At 39.1% G+C, this 21455-nt stretch overlaps 1 protein-coding gene across 4 annotated transcripts in view; it reads right to left on the reverse strand.

Moving 5' to 3' along the window:
• Positions 1-21455, reverse strand: part of FAM81B (family with sequence similarity 81 member B) — a 78081-nt gene that overhangs the window by 49962 nt on the left and 6664 nt on the right. For all 4 annotated transcript variants that reach the window (XM_032335729.1, XM_032335727.1, XM_032335730.1 and 1 more), the window contains exons 4-5: positions 12591-12834; positions 6007-6125 (exon numbers count right to left, since the gene is read on the reverse strand). In XM_032335729.1, coding sequence (XP_032191620.1) covers positions 6007-6125; positions 12591-12834 — 363 coding nt within the window. The remainder of the gene's footprint in view (positions 1-6006; positions 6126-12590; positions 12835-21455) is intronic.

Genomic DNA, 21455 nt, shown 5'->3' on the forward strand with positions numbered 1-21455 from the left:
ATGTTGAGTAAGCTTTACCTGTCTGCTGTATATATCAATTTTTGATAGTCATTTTTGTATTGAAAAACGTTTTCTTTTTGTTTTTTATGGTTTGCTCATGTTTGCTTTTTAAAAAATAAATCAGTATTATTTTTAGTTGTATTTATTCTATTTGGAGGGCTTCCAAAGCATATTTAATCTCTATGACATTTCAGGGTTATGTTGTTTTTTTTTTCCTCCACCTTAATCCTGAGCAATTCTAGTTCATCATCTATCTCGTTCTTTTATGTGATCATCTCTTTTTGGGGGAAGCACTTTTATTTCTTATTTTTTAAAATTATTTCTACTTTATGAAACTAAAACATGTCTATAGTTTAGAAGTCAGTAAAAACTAAAAGGCTAATAACAAACCATAGTGGCTCCTTGCTCTGCTCCTTCCTGCTGCTCTCAGGTCTCCCCAGACACAGGGGCCCCCAGTTTCAGAGGTTCCTGGTGCAGCCAGCTCCTATCCCTTTTGAGAATTCTGTGCTGCAAAAGCACATCATTCTCAGCTTACCACACAGGTTTAAAGTTGGTTTTATTATGTCTTCTAAGTCAGTTTCCACATGTCTGTCTGTTTTCTAGGTTCCAAGATTTCCATGCTGATATCCTCTGTCTTTGTGGGTATGTTTTAAAGACAAACATTAGGGGCCCCTGGGTAGCTCAGTGGGTTAAAGCCTCTGCCTTCAGCTCAGGTCATGATCCCAGGGTCCTGGGAGCCTGCTTCCCCCTCTCTCTCTCTGCCTGCCTCTCTGCCTGCTTGTGATCTCTGTCAAATAAATAAATAAAATATTAAAAAAAAAAAGAGTACATGTGACTGTCCATTCAGCAATCTTTTATCTCTTTCTTTTGTTCTTAACTTGTTTGAAACCAGGAGAACCTTTGGTTTGAAGTCGTCCTGTGTTTTTCTGGTTAATTCCTCTCACTGGGGTATGTTTAGCAGTCTTACGTTTCTGTCTGTCTATTGACGGTGGTGGTGGCAATTTTTATGCAGAGCCTAGATTCTTCCTAACTATCACTTCTACATCTTTGAATGATTCTGACCACCTGCAGGTCACCAAGTGTGTGTTTGGTGAGGCCACATCCTCCACATAGGTTTGTGATATGAAATCTGTTATTTCTCTAGTCCTGATTGGGGGTGGGGTGGGGGGGGGGAAGTGTACATCTTTTCATTTTGTCCTCCAACACTAGACTGGTATATTTCACAGCCTATCATTGAGTCCTAGGATTCTCTGTTGTGACACTATAGGCCTTCTCCAATTCTGCCTGTAGCAGGTCAGTATGTCTCTCAGAATGTGACATTGCAAACACAGAGGTAGGTCCCGGAGATTGCATCCTCAGCTCCACTCCCCTGACACTGTGTTACTGACCTGAATCTCTAAACAACCATTTCCTCTCTCTCCTATTTCCCATCTGAGCTCCTAGGTAATATTGCTCTGTTCAAATTATTTGGCCTATTAGGACTTTGACTCTTGATTTGGAGCAAATCATTATGTTTAAGGTTGGGAGAGGACTCCATTCGTCCAGACATCACGGTATTTGGTAAGTGGACTTTGTGGTCAGCTGTTGTAGCAACCTCCAAGTTATATTAAAGTTGGAATTTTTGTTTCCTTTCCTATGTTTTTAACTGGGTTTAAGTTGTCTCGAGTGAAAGAAGTGATGTGAAAATATTTTTATTCAACTATCCTTAATCAGAAGTTCCTACTCGCACAGGTTTAAAAAATTGACAACATCCATGATATGGTTAGTGTTCTCCAAAGAATATGACTTTTGCTTTAAGTCACCTACCAACAGAATTTATTATTTTTTCATAAGCAAATCTGTCTTTGAGTCCCAAATCACCAAATGTGGCTGGAAGTTTGGCCTCCCTCTGGCTGCAGCTACAGACTGTACATCATAGCCATCCCTATGGGAATTCTTAACATATTTGCTTTTCCTCATTTGCCCTTGAGACTCTCATCTACCACATAGAGGAGAGGGTATCAAAAGCAGATCAGACAATCTCGAGAACCTCATCTCATCACAAGTACTTGCTTTTAAACTGCCACTTCCTTTAGAATAGGAAAGAAGTTGCAAAATTCAAAGCACATTGCCGTTATTAAATACTGAGTTTGAATTATTCAACAGTAGAAAGTTTGCTAGGAATTATGTTAGAATAATGAACTTAATCTCAGTTATGCCAAAATATAATTGGAATGAAGGTCAATATATGTGGAAAGGCAGTCATTAATTCGGTCTCAGCTTGTCCATTTGCCACTTGCTTGGCAAAAGTACACAAAACAGGAGAGGATGGGCGAGTTGAAGTCTCACGGCTTTTAGCCAGGTTCTGTCTCAGATTAACAAATGGATTTAAGAAATTTTCCTAAAAGACAGATGTTCCAAGGAAAAATAAGACCTTCTCTTAAAATCACTACTTAAGATTCATGGGGAAGATAATTAAGAAATTGAAGAAAAAGATGGAGGACTAGGAGGCCCTTGGTTTCCCCTTCTCCTCCGGATGCACTAAATAAACAGCTTCACACAGATGAAGTACCTCTGAGAAAAATCCAGAAACTAATATAAAGACTACTATGTATCAGGCAACTAAGAAAATACTGAAATGGGTAGGAAAAGCTGAGACACACTCATGCTGTAAACACCTTTCTTGGCACAGGGCCTTCCTTACAATGGCGGGGGGGACCCCTGAAATCCCAGCTTCTCCCTGAGGAGTGACAGGTTTGAACCACACAGCCACTAGAGAGACTGACTTCCAAATAACCCAATTCTAAGAGCTGATGGGGCTCATTTGCTAGTCCCTTGGGACCATAGAAGACAAAGAGTTAGTTTTAAACAACCACCAAAATTTAAAAATTGACAAAGGATCTGAGTAGACATTTATGCAAAGATGACATACAAAAGACCAACAGGTACAATGAGAGGTACTTGACATCACTGATCATCACAAAGCTGCAGATCAAAGCCACAATGAGATGTCATCTTACACCTGTTACGATGGCTATTGTCAAAATAATAAAAAGATAACAGACGGTGACTAGGATGTGGACAAAAGAAAACTCTTGTGTAGTGTTGGTAGGAATGTAAATTGGTACAGCCATTGTAGAAAACAGGATGAAAGTTCTTCAGGAAACTGAAAATAGAACTATTATATCATCCAGCAACCCCTCTTCTGGATATATATCCAAAGGAAATGAAATCAGTACTTGGAAGAAATATCTGAACTCCCACATTCATTGCAGCAATACTCATAATAGCCAAGAAATGGAAACAACCTAAGTGTCTGTTGACAGATGAATCAATAAAGAAATTGTGAGATACACACACACACACACACACACACACAGAGAGAGACACACACACGCATTCTGATTATTACTTAGACTCCAGAAAGGAGACATTGCCATTCACGAATACATGGATAAAACCAGAGGACATCATGCTAAGTTAATGAAGGTAGATGCAGGAAGAAAAAAAAATACATCATCTCATATAGAATCTGAAAACGTAAAATACATTGAAGCAGAGGGTAGAATGGTGCTTATCCAGGGTGAGGAGGTGGGAGAAATGGGGAAATACTAAGTCAAAGAGTACAAAGTTGCAATTAGGTAGGAAGAATATGCCTAGAGACCTAATATACACTGTGATGACTATCATTAATAATGTTGTGTTGAAGAATAGAAAAAATATATATATATATATATTCCATATAACCTTCTACATTTCAGATGCTCCAGTCACAAACATAAAATGGTAACTACGTGAGGAGAAGGTATATTAATGAGCTTGACTGTAGTAATCATTTTAGTATGCATATATATATATATCAAATCATCATGTTGTAGACTTTAAATATAAATAGATTTTATTTTTAAGAAAGGAGACAAAAAAATAGAGCAGAGCAGAAAGAGTTGCATATCTTGTTCTTGATATTATTCCATAGTCCTATGTCATAGTTCATTTAAATCTGTTATTTTGTCTTATATGTAAAGCAGGATTTACAGAAATTGAAGAGTAGGATTGTGAGCAGTTTGCAGAAAAAATAAATAGTTGAGGCATCATCAGCATACCACCAAAGGAAACCAAATTCCAAGTTTTTTCAAAACAGATGTTTGGTGTTTATCTTTGCAAAATCATGGCACGTCTAGATCTGATGGTGGGTTTGCTCATGTTTGTTTTATCATCTTGTTTCATGACTTACCCAAATATTATAAAATTTCCTTCATGTATATCAAATATGATATAATGAAATAGAGAAGCTTGTATATTTTATTTTTTTAAGAGATTTTATTTATTTATTTGACACAGAGAGAGAGATCACAAGTAGGCAGAGAGGCAGGCAGAGAGAGAGGGGGAAGCAGGCTCCCTACTGAGCAGAGCCCGATGTGGGACTCAATCCCAGGACCCTGAGATCATGACCTGAGCTAAAGGCAGAGGCTTAACCCACTGAGCCATCCAGGTGCCCCGAGAAGTTTGTATATTTTAGATGTATAAACATATTTATAAATAATATAATTACATCTCTGTGTGTATATACATACATAGGTACTATTCCTATAGATTCTGTTTTCCTAAAGTCTGGTACCTGCTCTGGACTTTCATGGCTAGCGCTTTAGTTTCAGCCCTTGACATTTGGCACCTTGATTACAGCAATAGGCTTCCTTTCATTTTCACACTTCCTTTCTGTACCCCAGCAATTCAACTAATACTAGAATGTCACTAAATATCTCATCTCCTTACTCATGATCTTCCCATGGTTCCTTATCACCTTCTACATGAAATTCCTATCTCTTACCTTGGCCCACAAGATTCCTCAGCTTTCAATCTGGACCCCCTGTGAGCTTCATCTCCCCATCTCCCATCTCTCTCTAAATGCAAGCCCCAGATACCAAAACTAAAACACACTTCTCACAGGTATCCCCTTGAACCTGTCATAGTAATTCATCTCTCAGTTCTTTTGCATGTATTATTCCTCCTATATGAAGGGCATTTCTCACCCTTCATTATCTAGCAAACTTCTATAGATCCTTCAAAACTCATCTCAAGTGTCACCTCCTTCAGGAAGACTTCCCTATGCCTCAATCTGATTTGGATATTCCCATGGCACCACAGTCTCTCATTGTAGAGTTCATCTCATTCCTTACATTTGGAGCTTGTTTCCCCAGGTAGATCATAAACCTGGGGCCATAGGGAATTGAAAGTGGACCATGTTGCTGAATCCCTGAATCCCAGCATAGCCTGGCATACGACATAGAGCTTAATGCATTTTTTTGTTGTTGTTAAGTCGAACGGATAGATACCCTAAGAGAAGTTTGTCTTGGTATTGATCAACTAATCCTTATTTGGTCATTAACATCGCAGAGCAGATTAACGAAATGGAGGCTGGGTATTCCAAGAGAGAGGAAACAGGAAAGAAGATGTAGTGTTGCAAAGGTGTCTATAGTCAGCCATTCACAGGTGATCTTTTATATGCCTATTAAAGTGGTCCTGCTATTGTCAAGACCCACAGATTTTTGCTAACCTGTGTAGCATTAATTCTTTTGATTCAGAAATAACATTTGAAAGATGTTCCTCAAAATTGTATCCCATTAGGAAGTAAATCCCTTTTGTTAGATTTTTATACGTTATTCTTATATATTTTAAACGTTTGAAGAATTAGAATTTGACACATCCTGGAATTTTGTTTGTGGCTATGAGGGCTGTGTCTTTGTATAAGATGTTGGTATTTGGACAGTCAAGGGCTATAAGACATATCATCCTTGTCACTTTCAGATGGAACCAAACTGGACGTTGTGTAGAAGGGGTCTCTTATAAAAACCTCAAGTCTCACAGGTGGTGAGAGGCTTTCAAGTTCTACCATACACTTTCTCAATTACCACCTTGTCAGTTTAGCTTCATGTAAAGACATTATCTACTGTCCTACTACATGGAACTTATTTGGCAATGAGAATTCTGTGGGTAAGAACTGACTATCTGCTACATGTTTCTTCTCACCTGGCTACTCTTCCTCGAAGATCTCCAACTCCTTGAACGTGTTTGGTGTTTAGCTCCTGTACTGCAAAATTAGTTCCTGTGGCCACCTGGTCTCGAGCTCTTATTTGGTCTTCCAAAACCTGTAAATTTGAGTGAAAATTCCCATTAGTTTCCCATCACACATGGTAAGGAAATAGAGATTAAAGCAGAGGCATTCAAATCGAATGCCTTTTCCTAACTAGGCTGATAGTGTACATGAGTGAGAGAGTCCTACGTCAGAGAGAGAGGCAGTCCCTGCCTTACCTGAGGGGGCAGGGATGGCCTGATCTCAACAGACTGTTGCCAGGAAGGAATAATAGCTCAGTAGTATTTCAACACAAGCCAGAAATCTAGATGTTATGTTAAACATTTAAATTTTTTAAAAAAGACTTATTTCAGAAAGAGAGTGAGCACAAGCATGAATGAGGGGAGGGGCAGAGGGAGAGAGAGAATCCCAGTGGACTCCTTGCTGAATGTGCAGCCTGATACAGGGCCGATCCCCTGACTCTGAGACTATGACCAGAGCCAAAACTGAGTCAGAAGTTTAACCGACTGAGCCATACAGGCACCCCTAAATCTTTCAATTTTTAAAGATTGACATCTTAGTCAAAATCTTTTATAAACACGATATGGGCCAAATAAAACATATTTCTTGTGCTGTAAAGACCCTGAGTGCCATTTGGCCATGACCGAAATAAAAGTTTTTCCACAAAAACCTATTTCAGAATTGGTGGTAGGTTTGGAAAAAGGGATCTTTATATGGCATCAGGCAATACCTTTTACAGATTGACTCAGAAGCGAAGTAAAGCTAATATAACTAACACAAGCAAAATCACATGGAATGAAACAGATTTATATTCTCAGTTTTTTTAGAGAGCACTAGAGATGGGTGGCTTGAAGTGTGTTCAGATTTTGCCCTTGAGTATCCTTAGTCATGTCTTCAAGTTCTGACATAGAGCTAAGTGTCTTATACTACCAGGTTGGTGGTTCCAAGCATAGTAGTTTAAATTTTTAAAAAACTCATATGTAAGTATTAAGTTAAAAATTTAAAAATAATTCTACTTGTCCATTGACAAAATTTCTATCTTACTTGACATTCAAATTCTAATGTGAAGTGAAGATATATAAAATAATTTGTATTTATTCATAAAAAGTGAGAGAATAAGACAAGATCATGATTTGGGGAAATGTTTTAGTTGTCCTATTTGAATAGGGCCTGAACTATGTTTAAATTTATGTTTATGATTTTTTTTGAGGAAAAGGAGGATTTTTGTAACAAATGAATGATAGAAATTTTAAAGACCATATACAGGATCTTTCTCATTTGTAAACTCAGCAGACTGAGAAGACTCAAGGGCAAATAAAATTTTAATTGAAAACATAGAAGTGTCCAGAACACTAGCTAGAGTTCTCTGTTTTTATTTGTTTTTGCGTGTGTGTGGGTGTCTTAGTCCATTCAGGCTGCTCTAACAAAATATCACAGACTGGGAAGCTGCTAAAGAACAGGAATTTATTTCTCACAGTTCTGGAGGCTGAAGGTCTAAGGTCAGGGTGCCGGCATGGCCCCCCTCTGGTGAGAGCCCTCTTCTGGGTGGCAGATTGCCTGCCTACTTTTTTTTTTTTAATTTATTTTTTATTTATTTTCAGCATAACAGTATTCATTATTTTTGCACCACACCCAGTGCTCCATGCAATCCGTGCCCTCTATAATATCCACCACCTGGTACCCCCACCTCCCACCCCCACCCCTTCAAAACCCTCAGATTGTTTTTCAGAGTCCATAGTCTCTCATGGTTCAGCTCCCCTTCCAATTTCCCCCAACTCCCTTCTCCTCTCTATCTCCCCACATCCTCCATGCTTATGCTCCACAAATAAGTGAAACCATATGATAATTGACTCTCTCTGCTTGACTTATTTCACTCAGCATAATCTCTTCCAGTCCCGCCCATGTTGCTACAAAAGTTGGGTATTCGTCCTTTCTGATGGAGGCATAATACTCCATAGTATATATGGACCACATCTTCCTTATCCATTTGTCCGTTGAAGGGCATCTTGGTTCTTCCCACAGTTTGGCGACCGTGGCCATTGCTGCTATAAACATTGGGGTACAGATGGCCCTTATTTTCACTACATCTGTATCTTTGGGGTAAATACCCAGTAGTGCAATTGCAGGGTCATAGGGAAGTTCTATTTTTAATTTCTTGAGGAATCTCCACACTGTTCTCCAAAGAGGCTGCACCAACTTGCATTCCCACCGACAGTGGAAGAGGGTTCCCCTTTCTCCACATCCCCTCCAACACATATTGTTTCCTGTCTTGCTAATTTTGGCCATTCTAACTTGTGTAAGGTGACATCTCAATGTGGTTTTAATTTGAAAAACAAAAATAAAACGAGGGGCATCACGTTACCTGATTTCAAACTTTACTACAAAGCTGTGATCACCAAGACAGCATGGTACTGGCATAAAAACAGACACATAGACCAGTGGAACAGAGTAGAGAGCCCAGATATGGACGCTCAACTCTATGGTCAAATAATCTTCGACAAAACAGGAAAAAATATACAGTAGAAAAAAGACAGTCTCTTCAATAAATGGTGCTGGGAAAACTGGGCAGCTATATGTAGAAGAATGAAACTCAACCATTCTCTTACACCGTACACAAAGATAAACTCAAAATGGATAAAAGACCTCAATGTGAGACAGGAATCCATCAGAATCCTGGAGGAGAACATAGGCAGTAATCTCTTCAATATCAGCCACAGCAACTTCTTTCAAGATATGTCTCCAAAGGCAAAGGAAACAAAAGCGAAAATGAACTTTTGGGATTTCATCAAAATCAAAAGCTTCTGCACAGCAAAGGAAACAGTCAAGAAAACAAAGAGGCAACCCACAAAATGGGAGAAGATATTTGCAAATGACAGTACAGACAAAAGGTTGATATCCAGGATCTATAAAGAACTTCTCAAAGTCAACACACACAAAACAGACAATCATATCAAAAAATGGGCAGAAGATATGAACAGACACTTCTCCAATGAAGACATACAAACGGCTATCAGACACATGAAAAAATGTTCATCATCAGTAGCCATCAGGGAGATTCAAATTAAAACCACATTGAGATATCACCTTACACCAGTTAGAAATGCCTGCCTACTTCTTACTATGTCTTCACGTGGTAGAAGGGGCTAGGGAGATCTGTGGGTGTTTTTTTTGTTTTTGTTTTTGTTTTTATTAGGAGGGCACTAGTCCTGTTCGTGAGACCCCCACCTCCTAATACCATCACATTGGGCATGAGATTTCAAAATGTGAATTTTGGGGGAGAGGGGAGAGACACAGACATTCAGACCGAAGAATAGATATTATTTGGTTTTGTTTCGGTAAAGACTTGCAATGAAAGGGAAGTTGCCCAACTAAACACTGAAACATATGAGACAAGGATAAATGCATCAATGTAGCTAAGTAGATATGCATACCTAAATAGATCAATGTAATGTAATGAAGGCCTTAGTAAAGGTAAGAAAGAAAGGCGCGATCCTTGAGGCTCACAAATCAGTGGGGAGTGGGGAGAGTTTTACAGATGGTGTTGGGATCTCTGGTTATCTATTCAGAAAACAATCAATTTAGATCCTTACCAACAGACATCAATACAGATTTTAGAAAAGTTGACTGAAAATATAAATAAAAGGTTACACCATAAAAATAACAGATAGTACAGATGATTATTTCAGTTCTAAATGAAGATATTTTGATTCTTAAAAAATAATGAGAGAAATCTCAGAGCAAAGTATTGGAATGTTTAACCTTGTGTAAAAGTTGATAGAACCATTGTAAATACAACTAAGGTGTAAAAAACAAACTGGAAAAACATTTATAGTAAATGTTATGGCCAAGGATTTCAGTTCTGTGCTTCAATCAACACGGACTTGCTGGTGAAAGCCAATTAGGCCTATCTTTTCCCATCTTTGTGTTTGGTGTTTGGGTGTTTGAAATCAATCATCACCATGAAAACAGGTAAACATGACAAACCAAGTTTTTATCTGCCAGAAAATATTTCACTTCTGGTTTTAAACATTTGCCAAGGTACCACCAACTATTATCCTTAACTAGTAAAAAAAATCTCAACAAATCAATAAGAATTAAAAAGCACTAAAACTCCAAAAATTAAACTGGCAAAAGGCATTAGTAGATGACTGACAGAGAGAATGCAAATGGTTATAGGCACTTTTAGAAAGTGGAAAAAAAAGAAAGAAAGAAAGAAAGAAAGAAAGAAAGAAAGAAAGAAAGAAAGAAAGAAAGAAAGATCTCATTTCTATCCCATCAGTATAGCAAAGTTAAAACAGCAAATCTCAATGCTGGCATCGGCACAGTGAAAAAGCATTCTCATATAATGCTAATGGAAGTGTAAGTAAGTATCAACTTTCCGGAAACATATTTGTCAGCCTGCATCAAGAGCTTTTCCAGTGTTCACACCCTGGAGTTCCACTTCTAAGAATATACACTATGGAAATAAGCTAAATACAGACATACATTTATGCACAAAGTTACTTTAATATTAAGATAATAAGTTAGGAAATCATGGTGCATGCACCATGCAAAGAACCTTTAATGACATGTGAGAGTTTATGATGTAATTTAATATTAAAGTGGTGCTTATAAATGTAGTCTCAGCCTGAATGGAAAATGTGGAAGGACTTGAGGGACATGACTTTGGCTGTTTATAGAGATTGCCATTTGCTGGTGGAATTATGAGAATTTTTTGTCCCCAGGTTTTAAAATTTTTTTCTAAGTTTTCACAATAATTATAGTGAACAAGTATTGCTTTTATAAGTTGTTGGGGAAAAAAAACAACACAAGAAAGCAATGTTATACATAAAATTCTTTTCTTGAATTTAAATTAATTTTAAAATTTGTTATTAGCTGCCAGCTTGAAAAACAGATAATTTGGTTATCAAAAGGAATAGCAACTTAAGTGTTACCATTATGGTTGTTTAAAAACAATTTTTTTTCATCCCTTTCAAAGGCCCAAGTCAAGCTTTAGCTCACACTCAAACCTATCTTGCTGGTCAGTCTGCAAAAGCTGACCAGGCTAATGACTTAACATTTTTTTAAAAAACACTGAATAACATCTATTTCTCTGTAAAGTGATTGGCACTTTATAGTCTTAATTATTTACTAAAGGTAGCCTAATAGTTTCTTCTTGATAATTTTTTTAAAAGATCTTATATATTTATTTGATAGAGAGACACACAGCAAGAAAGGGAACACAAGCAGAAGGAGTGGGAGAGGGAGAAGCCAGAGCCCCCTCAGTGTGGGGCTCATCCCAGGATCCTGAGCTCATGACCTGAGCCAAAGCCAGACACTTAACAACTGATCCACCCAGGCGTCCCAATCTTCTTGATAATGTTTTAACTATGTTATCTACAGACTTTAAAATATTTTCTAATTCAGTTTACTACACAGACCAGGTCTCCTCATTTTCCCTATAAGTTCCAACCCCTTAAAAGGAGAGCAAATATTTTGGGATTTTATAGTTTTTAGAAAATGTTTTGTCTTTTTTCACAGCTAATCTATGACAGTCAATTATTCTGGGAAAAGAAACTCTGAGCAAGATTTCTATTGATCTGGAAACTTTTCCCTCCTTAAGGTTAAGAACATTTTATTGAGGTATAATTAATATGTATTAAAAGGTACAAGTCAAAGTGTATGTCTGGATGGATTTTTTTTTTAAAGATTTTATTTATTTATTTGACAGACAGAGATCACAAGTAGGCAGAGAGGCAGGTAGAGAGAGAGGACGGGAAGCAGGGGCTCCCTGCTGAACAGAGAGCCCGACGCGGGGCTCGATCCCAGGACCCTGGGATCATGACGTTGGCTGAAGGCAGAGGCTTAACCCACTGCCACCCAGGTGCCCCTGTCTGGATGGATTTTGACAAATATAATCAACCATGTAACAACCACCCAGATAAAAATATAGACCATTCTAGAAGCATTTTGGTATTTCTGAGAATGCTTTTTCTTCTTAATTACCAACAAGTTTTGACTTTTAAATTGGTATCTTATTTTAGCACTAGTGCTGTACTTGATTTTGTCATTATCTCAAAGGCAACGAGCCATTAACCTCTTGTCACTTTCTTAACACTGTTATGCCTAGAAACATCTTTGACCATTTTGAGAAGTGCACTGACTTTTTAGGGATCAATTCATTATGTGCTAAATACCAATAAAATACCTTTTAAAAGTTCATTACGATCTTTTTACAATTACATGAAAAGAATCTTGGAGATTTAGATTAAAATGAGCACTTAAAAACATTATCTGATATATTGTTAAGTAATTCTCTCTTCTGTCACAGAACAACACCAAATGCTTTTTGAACAGAATTTCCTTCTACTTTTTGGCATAAATGAGCAGTTGAAAAGCTGAACTATTATTCTCTGGGGCCACTTGTTGCAATCATTTAAACTTAAGCTATAGGGACCCATTTCTATAATTGAAAGATGATACTGGTGGTTGATAATTGTTGTCAAGCAATGATACCAACATATGGAAAATAAAGAACTACCTCAATATTTTGGCTGAGTTTTTTGACAATGCTGGTGATGGTCTGGATATGGTTTTCCAGTAGCTTCCTGGCAAGCAACTCCTCTTTTTGAAAGCCGTGGGTCCCCTGAAGACAAGCAGAGATGTCCTCCTTGATGCGGAAGGCTTGTTCAAGGAGGAATGCGATGGTGCGCTCCTGGTTGTTCAGTCTGTCTTCTAGCTGACTTCTCTGCGTGTTTGGAATCACAGGAAGAAAAGAATGACCCCTAGTCAGGAAAAGGAAACAACACCAGTGGCGTTACAAGAATGAGTTGGAGGGACCGGAAGCAGAACTTGCCTCTTCACTTCTACTCCAGTCTTGTCTCCCCTGTGGGGAAGTTTGGAACTTTGGGAGGACTCTAAGCATCTGCCTGGTTAGATCCTGGTTTCCATCTCATCTAAGAAGATCTAACTTTGGCCTTGGTCATACATTATGGATTTTTCATGTTCCCTAAGAAGGAATCATTTCATACTTTACCCACCTATTCTAACAAACCAAAGTTAGTTCCATAAAAATTCAATGCCTGAAAATTTCGCATTGAAAGTAGTGTTGCCTTCTAAGCTGGAAGAAATGATAGCTCAAAGGCAGAGATTCACAAAGGACCCAGAATTTCCGTGGAAGAGTAAACACAGTAAATTAAAGGAAGAGAGCGAAAGGCTAGGGCTCTTTAGTATTAGGGTAAAGAAACATGCAAGATCCTGGTAGCCCCTACTGGCATGAATATATTCCTCTTTCCTTTCACAGATAAGCTCTTAAAGGACAGGCTAATTTTGATTTGTGTTTTTTAAAATTTTCTTTATTGAATTTACTTTGAAAGGAAATGAGTTACATAGTTGCTCAGGGGTAAAATTTCCAGGCGCACTATGGTCTTGACCCATGCTGACCTAGCATGATTGCAGGCTTCCTATTCTCTCCCCCTCCTAAAACCTTGGAGGATCTAGAAAGGAAACTTAGAAAACTGTGAAAAACCCTTGTGCCGTGAGAGTTATTTTAAACTGGTGAATGTGTAGGGTGTCTTCTCCTCAGTCATTTTCTTTCTTTCTTTTTTAAAATTATTTTTATTATTTATTTGTCAGAGAGAGAGCACAGCAAGGGGGAGCAGCAGGCAGAAAGCAGGCTCCCCACCGAGCAAGGAGCCTAACGTGGGGCTCAATCCCAGGACCCTGAGATCATGACCTGAGCCCAAGGCAGGCGCTTAACTGACTAAGCCGCCCAGGCGTCCCCTCCTCAGTCACTTTCTATCATAAGACCCCATTTCATCTTCTCCCCAACATTTGTCCTTATCTAAAGTTATCTTACTTCTTTGTGTTTATTTTCTGTCCTCTATCACTAGAATGAAAGCTTCCTGTGGGCAGGGACTTTATCTAACTTGTTTTCCACATTGTCTCCAACACTGAGAAGAATGCCTGATATGTAGTAGGTACTCAATAAATATTTATTGACTGTTTTTGTTTCTAGCTAGAAGGTTTGTTCCCTTAAGGCTCAGTTGTTGGAAATTGGGGGATGCGGGGGGATGGGAATGGTGCCATAAAACTACAGGTGGGAAGAGCGTCAAGACTTACAAGTTTCTCCTCTTAAGCAGTATAAAGTAGCCTCAGCTTGGGTGAGGCTCTTCTTTCCTTTCACCTGCACATCTGAGGCACAAAGAAGGCTTTGCTAAGGGTTTCATTAAATTCTCTCTACCACTCATTTGACTCAAGTATGTTTTTCTGGAAAATACCAAATGGAAATATATATGTATTTCCATTTGGAAATTAATTATATATGTATAATTTATAATTAATTACAAATATAATAATATTATAATTTATAATATTATAAAATATAATAATATAAACATATATTTATAATTTATAATTTCATTATAAATTTATAATTAATTTTATTATAGCTTTATATTTATTTATATATTTATTTATATATAAATACAGACTATACATTTATATATAATATTATATATAATATTATATATTTATATACAATACAGACTATTTATATATTATTTATATATAAATACAGACTAAAATATATTTATTTATATAATTTTATTATAAATTTATAATTAATCATAAATTTAATTATAAATTTTATAATTATAAATTATAAAGTTATAATTTATAACTTTATAATTTATAATTAATTATTATATATATTTCCATTTGGTATTTTCCAGAAAAAAGTATATATAAATATATCTATATATCTATATCTCACAAACACACACACACACACACACACACACACACATTCCATTCCTTTAAAACCCCAGCATGCTGACGGTGCTCCCCTGGATTGGCTGTGTGAGTCACAGGCAGAAGGGAAGAGGTTGTCAGGCCCTGCCGATGGTGACACATAGCCTAGTGGCAGACTGCAGATTTACTTGTGATCTTCCTTGAGTGAGTGTTTCTTTCTGGCCTCTCAACATTCTGCAACCTAAATGTCCCAGTGAAAGTGTTTGGTTCCTAGTCTTCCATCCCACATAGACACTTGTGAATGACGTTGCATTCCTCTCAAAATTGAGTATTTGGGTACTCTTAGGTGTTCCCAGTGTGGCAGACATTGTCAGTGAATTCAGAGCCCCGACCCCCACTGCTTCTACCTAATTTGGTTGATCCTCTCATACCCCATGTCCTTCAGCCGGGCATGATAATCATGGTGGTCTCCTTCTTCTGCATTGAGATGTAATTGGTTTAAGTAGGAGCATGTGAAACAATTCTGGCCAGTCTGGTGAAAGGAGAAACCTTTTGTGGGGTTTCTGGGCAAGGTTTCTTTGCTTTCAAGAAGAGATACATAAGAGGAAACTTCCCACTTCTGTGCTGGATGTTGTCATGTCTGTGTGTGGTGTCTGGAGCTGCTGAAGCCATCTTGTGATCATGAGGGAGAAAAGGATGGCAGGGAGGAAGGATAGAAAACACCTGCTTAATGACATGAAGTCTCTAAATCAAACTCTGAGTTGTTAAAAATGTGAGCTAATCAACCATTTTGGCTGGAGTTTGTGTTATGTATAGCTGAAGGCACTGTGTCTATACCTAATAATCTACCAATAAAAATGACAGTTGAAATAAAAATGCCAGTAAGTATTTACTAAATGTCTACTCTAGTCCATGCTTAATATATAATGGTCTATCCCACAAGGAACTTAGTCTAATTCAGTGTTCCTCATAAAGAAACTTGAATTAGTACCATGGGGGTGGAGAAGGGAGGGAAGCTGTTACAATGCAGATTCCTTGGCTCAACCATAGATGCATTCGACCATCACCTTGAGGGTTGGGAGGGTCACAGCAAGAATATGTATTTTAAATAAGCACTTAGGTATTTCTAAATGTCTTCTAAATGTTGAACATCATTGATTGAAGACTGGTCAAAGGAATCAGTGAACGATATAAGGCAGAATATAATGCAGTACTGATGTATAAAATAGAGTCTATGGGCTCTCAAGTCATGTGGATAGTCAGAAACAGTCAGCAAGGTGGTAGACAAGATAGACCGAAGGTAGAATATGGGCCCTGCCATTTACCAACCAAGTGTTCCAATTAATTCATCCTTGCATGGGGCCATCCTTGCATGGGGCCCCTGCTAGGCTGTATGGTTGTGAAGTTCTGGATGGTTCTTGTGAGAGGCACAGGGTGGGTGTGGTGAAACCAGAGAGCTGCAGGGTTATGAGGAGCCCATGTTTTCTCATGCTTCGGGGGGTGCTATTGGCCGGTGTCAAGACTGTATCCAGAGAGAAGCATGAGCAATCAGACCGAAGCCAGCAGAGGTCCAGGGGAACAGGATCGCCACCTCTGCTCAGATGCCAGTCTATGGTCCTGCCTGTCATGATGGGCCTTGAGGATGTTGCCATTTGGCCCACTGAAGGAAGCTTCTAGGGAGGGCAGCACCTCGTGCTATGCAAGTATATTTTCCTGCAACTTCAGGGACAGTAACTGACTTATATGAATGATGGACTTTATGATTCTGTTAGCTTTTAAAGTTTATTTTTAGAAGTTCTTTTACACCTAAATGAAGAGCATTCCTTTTTGTGATTTCTTTCTTTCTTTCTCTCTAAAAAGATTTATTTATTTATTTATTTATTTATTTATTTATTTATTTGACAGGCAGAGATCACAAGGAGGCAGAGAGGCAGGCTAGGGGGCCAGGGGGAAGCAGGCTCCCTGCCGATCAGAGAGCCCGACTTGGGCCCAATCCAAGGACCCTGGGATCATGACCTGAGCCAAAGGCAGAGGCTTTAACCCACTGAGCCACCTAGGTGCCCCTCCTTTTTGTGATTTCTTTTCATGCTTAAGGTTTACTATAGATTGGGGATTTTATTATTATTTATTAATGATGACTAATGAAGCTCTAGATAATGCTCTGTTTAGTTCTATTTACATGTTTCCTGCATGTAAACATAGAGCTTATATATTTTCCCACTTCCATTACCGTAATCAAAGAGAAGACTATTCTGCAAGTGAACTTTCTAAATCAACCACCAGAAAAACACACATAGGAACATTCTCAATCTTTGAAGAGAGATTCCGGATACGGTGGCTCAAAGCATCAGGCCATCCAAATGGTTAAAACCTGAATAACAAGATGTGGCCACTCAGATCCTTTCAGTAAGTTAAAAACGAGAACAAGCCCGCTGTTTTTATTAGTGTGTTCTATCAGTGGGACTTATACCTAAATTTAACTGTGAAAACAAAGAAATGACTGAATATTCCAGACTAGTCCAGATGGAGTTACTAACCACAGGAGAAAGAATCCCCAGGGGGGCCTTTTCAGAGAGATATTTGGACTTTACATAAATCATTGATTATGGAGCTGACAACGGAATCAGAACAGATTTTCCACAAACTCCGAGTTCTATTTCTCTGCAATTCCGTGTGACTTGGACCAGCTGTGCTGTTGCTGGCAGATGCCTCAGCACAGAGCCTCTCACTTCTCTGCCTGTTCTGTTCTTGTGAATAGAGCACTAAATTTACTCAGGAGATTCTGATAAACATTTTGGCAACCTGTAATACTCAAGACACAAAAATGAGAGAGTTGAAGGCCTTTTCTAGAACAACGAGGAGCAGAACTGAAGAAAGTTTTTGCTTGTGTGTGATCTATTAGGACCAGTTCCATTCTTGGTGCCTAGAGTCCTGCAAACAATGTACATATAAAGTGACATTTTAGGGAACATTTCTGATGCCTCACAAAAATAACCTGTAAGTGGTTGTGGAACAATGCAACTGAAAAGATGTTTTCTGTAGTTTCTCTTGTTGCTGGTTTCTAACCAGTTGGATTTTGGCAGCTAGAGAAGCCTCCATTGCTGAGTTTTACAAAATACCAAATGCTCCAAGGCTGTAAGGGAGGCAGCTCCAGTTTCATGGGTACAGTCTGGGAAGGTGTAGACCAAAGCCAGTGGGAGGCACCAGCTCGAGGTCTGTACGGAAGAGCCTGGAAAGGACAGGACTCCAAACAGGGACATAGCTGAGAAGAGACTGGAGAAGAAGACTGGTTGTGGCTAGTTTCTAGTGAAAAGTTATATACATATGAATGAAAAAATATATATAATATACTGTATACTAACACCTCAAGTTAGTAAAAGTGTCAATAAAATCCAGAATGAATGATGTCCTTGATTGATTGGCTTTCCTGTGGGAGACATTCAGGTGTTCCAGAGTGTCTGTGTGAATGGAGTTGGGATAGGTTACACTTATAGGCAAAGTGTGTGTGAACTGCGGCAGCAAATTTTTTGAGATATTTGGAGTTTTTACTGCATTTTGTAGTGCTTTTATGATGCTTCTCCATTTTTCCTGGTTATTTTGGGGGGTATACTTTTTATTTATGGGAGTCTCCAGGGTAAAGAACACTGTATTTGGAACCTGAAGACAGGGGTTCCAGTGCTATCGTTGACACTTACTGTCTTTAACCTTTCTTAAGTTGTCTAAGAAGAGAGCTCTTTGTGTCCTTGGAGATCATGACTCTTGCCTGACCAAGTTCATTGAAGGATAGCAATTTACTTAATGTCCTTGAAATGCTTTGTAATGTCAGTAAGTATCAAATACTTATGTTCTTATGATGATTATTAGTCATTATTAGATGGAATTATGGACTGAATTGTATCCCTACAAAAAGATATGTTGAGGGGCTCCTGGGTGGCTCAGTTGGTTAAGTGGTTGCCTTCGGCTTGGGCCATGATCTCAGGGTCAGGGGATCGAAGCCTGGATTGGGCTGTCTGCTCAGCGGAGAGCCTACTCCTCCCCCAACCCCCACCTGCCTCTCTGCCTACTTGTGACCTCTCTCCTTCTGTCTCTCAAATAAATAAAATCTTTAAAAAAAAAAAAAAAAGATGTTGAAGACTTAACTCTTAGTACTTTAAAATGTAACTATTTGGAAATAAGGTCACTGCAGATGTAATTAGTTGGGAAGCTAGAGTAAGTCATAATCCAGCATGACTGACACCCCATAAGAAAATGGCCATATAAAGATGGAGACACAAGAACACCATGTAAAGATGTTAGTAGAGATTGAAGCAGTGCATCTAGAAGCCAAGGAACACCAGAGATTGCCAGCTGTCATCAGAAGCAAAAAGAGAGAAATGAAACAGATTCTCCTCAGAGCCCTCAGATGAAACCAACCCTGCCGACACCTTGATTTCAGACTGCTGACCTCCAATCATGAGGCAATAAGTACCTGTGGTTTTAAGCTCCCCACTTTATGAGACTGTGCTCTGGCAGCCCTCGGAAACTAAAAGAGATGATAAATTACTTAAGGGAAATTCCTAACCCAGGACAAATGTAAGGAACTTATTACTACACAAACTTCTCTCCACATAATGCTTAATAGTCAAGACACATCACTTCTACAAAAACTATTTCATTTCATCCCCACCATGACAAAGGTAAAGTTTTTCTCAATTCTCAATTGGCAGTAATTCTGGCTGGGAAACGTTTTAAGCTGCTTCTTTGACTATTTTTCCTACATCACAGCAACTTTGCTCAGGCCAGTTGGAAGCTCTTCCTGTTACATTGTGTTTTCTCAGGATAATTATGTAACTCCCAGTTCCCTTTCCTCAGCTTGGCTGGCTTCTCTCTCAGTTTTAAGGGTCCTCTCTGAGGCTCAGAGGCTGGAGGGGCTCCCTCTCTGCTCTAAGTTCTCTCACCTGAGCAGAAGTTCCTACATGTGGCAAGAACCCAAAGGGCCTCTTGGAGGTGGCGGGGAAGAGCTGAGCTTCATCAGGGCAGTCACTGCTCTGACCAGTTTGGGGGATGGGGAGGTGCTGTGGGTCATGCCTGATTCCTGCAGCTGTGCACATCCGCAGACAGAGTCTCTGGTCCATCACAGCCAGAAGGGTAGAGATAGAATCTAGAAGATTCTAGAGAAGAATAAGAGACTGTACTGAGGCTGATGGGGGTGTCTACCAGGCACAGCTAAGATGCTGGGAGTCCAGACCTGCTACACCTTGCAGAGGGACCCGCATGGAGAAAGATCAGAAGTCTAAGGTTGTATCACATCTTTCCTGCTCCAGGGGTGGACTGTGAGTGAAATGTCCCTGGTTGTTGTGGTTTACCCACACGTATTGAGAAGATCGTTGGCAGGGCATATGGATAGAGGAATGGTCAAGAAAACAGGCATCGGAGTAACTGGAACATAGATTTCAGAGTTAGAATCTTGGTTCTGTCACAGTATTGTGTATGGACAAATACTTGATTCCTTTGAACCCCACAGTCTTTGTCTTTAAAATAGCGACACTGCCTCTGTCTGGGTTATTGAGAGGATAAAATGAGAAGAGGAAGAAATGAGAAGATTGCCAAGGGCTAAGAGCTGGAAACTTTAACCATGAATATGGTCAGTGGGACCAGGCAGCTGTGCTGGGTGCGAGAAGGTTTGCCAGGTCCTAAGATCCTTGCTAACAAACACGGTTTAGAACTTTCTCTCCTGGGAGCTGGTTGCCCTCATGGATGGAAATGATACTGCAAAATAAAACCCAGAAGTTCTCCAAGGTAGCATGACCTACCCCACAGAAAGCTCAACCAACAGTGTTTTGTCTTCCTTTCTCATATCCTGTACCATGCAATATCTGTCTTCATCATGGAGCAAAAGCGATGCATCATGGTCTAATGAAATGTCCATGGTACTAAGAGAAAACCTTGAAAATAAATACTTCCCAGACCCCGAATGCCATATTCTACTCACAAGGAGAAATCATCAATCATGTCTTATTTTGCCCATTTCACTTACTGATAGTTTTATGGATCCAAATTTTAAAAACCCTTCTTTGGCTGTCAGCCAGACCCCTCATCCTCTCAGAGGGTGCTCCTGAGAGAATTTCCGAGATATATACTGGCTAGAGCCCAGGCTGGACAATTCCTCAGTACCAAACAACTTCATTTCCCTGGCCCAGGGACATGAGACTTGAAGTTTATACTTTTCTCTTTTCCTTTCCAGCCATCTTTGCCCGCATGCCTTTTCAGCCACCTCAGGAACGTCCTGCTTAGAAACTTTGCTGTTTGCACACATGTGCAGAAGGCCAGCTCCCTCATCTCCCAGGTTTTGCTCATATCCGATTTCTCAGTGAGGCGGGCCCTGACAAACTATCCAACAATGAGTGTCTCTTCCTCCTGCTCAAATGGAAAGTCCATGAGAGCAGGGGCTTATTCTGTTCTGTTCCCTGATGACTCTCTAAGTGCCTGGCATTGTGCCTAGCACATAGTAAATGCTCAGTAAGTGTTTGTAAAGTGAATAAAAGGCAAGTAACCAGTTTTAGAAGACCAAAGAATTTTAGGGATGGAAGAGACCTTAAAAATTATTTGATCCAGAGGTAAGAATTTTTCTTTTTCAGTAGGGTCAAGTGAAGAAAAATTAAGAAAAGATTTATTG

The sequence above is a fragment of the Mustela erminea genome, chromosome 3 (assembly GCF_009829155.1).
Source record: "Mustela erminea isolate mMusErm1 chromosome 3, mMusErm1.Pri, whole genome shotgun sequence".
NCBI lineage: Eukaryota > Metazoa > Chordata > Mammalia > Carnivora > Mustelidae > Mustela > Mustela erminea.